Source organism: Lutra lutra, chromosome 5 (genome assembly GCF_902655055.1).
Source record: "Lutra lutra chromosome 5, mLutLut1.2, whole genome shotgun sequence".
Lineage (NCBI taxonomy): Eukaryota > Metazoa > Chordata > Mammalia > Carnivora > Mustelidae > Lutra > Lutra lutra.
This window is the reverse complement of record NC_062282.1, coordinates 15,399,426-15,403,803: the sequence shown is the minus strand read 5'-3', so window position 1 is coordinate 15,403,803 and position 4,378 is coordinate 15,399,426. Positions and strand designations below refer to the sequence as shown.

Below are 4,378 nucleotides of genomic sequence, written 5' to 3'. Positions count from 1 at the left end.
TGTCATGTAAAAGATTAGCTTCAAATAATAGTGTTAAGTAGAATAATATAAGATGTTTTTAGGTCTTGTTTTATTGATGATTGTATTTCCAAAACATTAGCCATACTGATGCAATTAAATAATGGAATCATCTTACAGTACCCACACATATTAAGCTCAACGTTTAAAAAAAGAAAAAAGAAAGAAAAATCAGGGCAAGATTGAGAAATAATTTAGAACAGAAAGTCCCATCAAGGAGATGATAATTTCTTCTAAGATCTGATCTTTGATTAAAATGAAAACCTCCATTCTGAAAGGAAGACGAATCATTTACTTTCCTTTTTCTTTTATTTCAATCCACCCAACTATGGTTATAATGCAAAGGAAAAGTGCCTAAAATAAAGATAGTTTAGCTAAAATAGTAACTTAGAGAAATTGCATAGCAAACGTATGTCATTTTATAGACAAGGAAACATAGCCCTAAAGAATTTATTCATTTATATAAGATTGCACAGCAAACCTCCGAATCAAAGCTAGCATCTCGTTCTGGAGACTAGTGTTTCTACTATATTAGGTTGCTTTCTGTACAAGTTAATTAAAAGAAATTTAAATAGAGACTCTTTCATACTAATGACAACAGGTCTTAGAGCTGTGGCTATAAATCCTGGCTCTGAGTTAACTACACAAGAGTTAGTTGGAAATGGGAGTGGATTTTGTGCAATGAGTTTTTGAGCCTACTTAACATCTAATACACAGCACAGGAATCATCACCTTTAACACCCTCCCAGGTCCTCGCTCTCAGACATGATGAGAGCCATTATTTAAACTTCTAGTAGAGACGTTTAAAACCAACCATAATAAAGTTTGTGTGTGTGTGTGTGTTTTAATTAGCAAAATTGGTTTAGGTTTTCCCAGAAAAAATCCTGAAGTGAGGATTTGAATGCAAATTTTGAGTGCAGAACTTTGAATGGGGTTATTTGTTCCTGAAAGTTCAGAAAGAAAGAATTAGATTAAGTATGGGGGTGGGGGAGGAAAACAGAATAGTGGTACAGAGGCCAACGTGCAAAACTTTGAATGGAGTTATTTGTTCCTGAAAGTTCAGAGAGAAAGAATTAGATCAGTAAGGGTGGGGCGGGGAGGAAAACGTAATAGTGGTACAGAGGTCAATGTGGACAAAGGGAGCAAGGGAGCAAGGATACTGGGTTACTGGTCTATCAATTCTTTGTCATTGATTAAGAGCTCTTTCCAGGGCTATTACTAATATTTCCCCCCCCCACCTCTCTCTCTCTGCCTCTCACTCTCTCACACACACACTTCTCACTCTCCCTGAACTAAGAGGGTTACTGTGGTCACAAAGAAAAGCCCTTTGTTGCAGCCATCAGCTTTTGAAGTAAAAAGCTTTTGTCATGCAGAGGGATTTGTTGAAGGTGAGTAGGGGGAGCATCTACAGCGTTTGTCACAGAGAACTCAGTCAGTAAAGTGATGATTCACATAAAAGAACAACTGCAATTGCGTATGTGTGTGTTGATCCACTGAAAACCGATGTAAATAATCTGTAGTATAATATGTCTTTGGTATACTATTCACAAATATAGCAAAATAACACTCCAGCACTCAGTTAAATTTGCAATTTGGATAAGCAATGTATCCTTTTTTAGTAAAAGTATGATCCAAATAGTCTATGAGGCATAAAATTTATTGTTTATGGATCATTCATTGTTTATGGATCCTCTATTTTATCTGACAGTGCTACTTTGGCTTTAGTAAGGAAGTGACTTTGCAGGATTATTAGAGCTTACTGTTTTTTTTATTTAAGACCATTCTGAGAATTCTTTGACCCCAAATCCATTTTTACCAAAAACAGTTTAAGTGAAGATTATGTAAAGCTATTGGATATATTACAAAAATTAAAAGAAGCTTTCTTTCAGTGCTGACTACCTCCACAGTAGACGTGAATGCAGAAATGCACTTAAAATTTTTAAACATGTTGAAAATATTTGAATTATAGTTATTTGTTCAATTGCTTTCTGGTATTGCTCTGGTAGACTTTTGCCAATTTGGAGGTGGCTGATTCCTTTTATTGCATCAATAGTAAGGAAGACTGGCCTGTGAAGTACCCATGAGTTGCAAATTTACATCTGCCTGCTGTGAATATGCATGCTCCTTCAGGAAATAAAAATAGTCAACATTCAAAAATGTGGAAGAATTATGCAAATAACTCACTTCACATAGATTTCTATGTATGCCATTATTTTCTTTCAAAAATTGGTCAACATTTTGTATGTAAACCAGAAACATAATCCAGGTACAATAACATAGCATATTAGTCCATCTTTCAATTTGATGGAAATATATGTTTTGCACCAAAATTGCTAAGAGCAGTAGCAAAATAAAATAAAATAAAATAATAAAATAAAAAACAAATCCAGGGAACAAATTAAAATCATTATTATTTATGGTGGATAATCCTGACTGAGCATCCATTTCTGCTCCCTGGACTAACTCCATTTCTCCAACCAATTTATCTCTCCGTTAGGTACAAAAATATCTTGAAATCTATTATAGTCTCCTTAGAACTCTGCATGCTCCAATTTTCCAAATCCTCTCAACTAAGTAGATGAATTTGACTCTTATTAAAAAAGAAAAAAAAATTGAAATGGAAATTTCCACAGGTTCCCATCACCAGATCTATATAAATAAATCTACATTCACATCTGTGTTCTTCCTTCCCAATACCTCCACTTTCTAAATCTGATCACATCCTTCCTTACCAAGAACATTGCCTAAGAATTGTCCTTTCCTCTGTGTTAACATCTCTTTCTGTACTGGATCAATTATATTTATATTGGATCAATCATACTGGGTCACTTATATTTATATTGACACTCAAACTTGTTACCCTATCTTTAAAAAATATATATATATTTTTGGTTTAAAATAATTTTTTATTGCCCAGGATATTTTTTTCCTGTGTCTTGTTTTTTTGTTTGTTTGTTTTCTTTTTTAATAACTATAAATTCAAGCTTAGTGAAGCTTGCTTTGTCTTGAAAAAAATAAAACAAAACAAAACAACAAAGCTGTTCTATCATTTGCTAATCTGATCTCATTTGAAGAAAGAGATGGTAGTTATCTTGCAAATGTAAAATTATACCATGAATGATGCAGGTCTAAGTCTGGTGGCACTAAAAGGAGATGATAGCATTGTTGACAAAATTATAATCTGCTGGTGGCATTTGCGGAAAAGAAGCCCTTGCAAATTTCTAAATAACAGTAAACTCTATTAGGAAATTCTAAAGAGTCTTACAGGCCAAAAAGGGAATGAGGTTAGTAAAATGCCTCAACAGAGTTTGAATAAAATACTGGATTTGAGAGTTACTGGAACTTGGATATGTAAAAATAGGGTGGCAGATTGGGTCATGCTTACAATGGTCTCAAGTTCAAATAAACTACTGTGACAATACACCACTTCACAGGTCACACGCTTTTCTGGGGCTGTTCTTTCCTTCAGTAGGTGCTGGCAGAAGGTGTGCTGAGTCGCTTTCCAATATTGATGCGTAGGCCCAAAGCCAAAACATGAGAGAGGAAGACAGATGGAATGAACACCTTAAGGGATTCTGTGGAGAAAATACCCCCTTTCTTCATGGCCCCACTTTTCCTCATGCTTAAAGAGACAGAGCATTTGGGGTGTCTGACGTGGAACTCTTTAGGTGGAATGTTTTCAGGTCTACTGGACCAGTCAGACACCCAGTCAATGCTTTTCTTCAACGCATCAACTTCTTTCTCTCCTTCTGCAACTTCTTCTGACTGAGAGCTATGGTCTCTGCTGTTGTGCATCTCCACATCAAACATAATCTGCCCATCTTCTTGTGGGGAAGGGCTGTCACAGTGAGAACTGGCTCTTGAACTACTCTGTCCTGATTCATGTTGTGCATCCAAAAGAATCTTCTCCATGTCTCCATTGTGGATAGAGGATGAGGACGGTACATGTTCCAGCCCCCCATTTTTCCCATTGCCATTACCATTGCTATTGCTGCTGTTCATGGGTCGCTCCCCCAGGAACTATTGAGGCCGGCTGGCAGGGGCAAAGGTTGTTCACCTTCCTCGCAGTTGTTGTTGTTGTGTGAGGACGGCGGCTGCGCTACTAAATGAGACGACATTGTCAGGTAGCTGGAAGGGCTTGCGGCCGCAGCAGGACCGTCTCTGGTTTTCCTGCAGCAACACAACAAGCTGAGTCCCCTAACATATTTTTAAAAATAAATATTTCTCCTTTGGTTCTTCATTTTCATTCAATGACTGTCTTAATTCTTTCCTGTTCATTGTCTATAGTCTCCTGACTTTTCTGTACTTACACTATCCATGTCTTAATTTATTTCTCATTTATATTCCCTTTTAATCTTTC

The 4,378-nt window shown here is 36.4% G+C and overlaps 1 protein-coding gene across 1 annotated transcript; it reads right to left on the bottom strand.

The window, feature by feature from the left end:
- Positions 1 to 2,948: 2,948 nt before the first annotated feature.
- Positions 2,949 to 4,176, bottom strand: LOC125100267 (BCL2/adenovirus E1B 19 kDa protein-interacting protein 3-like). The gene is given in 2 exon segments (XM_047730351.1): positions 2,949 to 4,031; positions 4,034 to 4,176. Coding segments are annotated over 2 exon segments (651 nt in total). The 5' UTR covers positions 4,137 to 4,176; the 3' UTR covers positions 2,949 to 3,483.
- Positions 4,177 to 4,378: the final 202 nt, after the last annotated feature.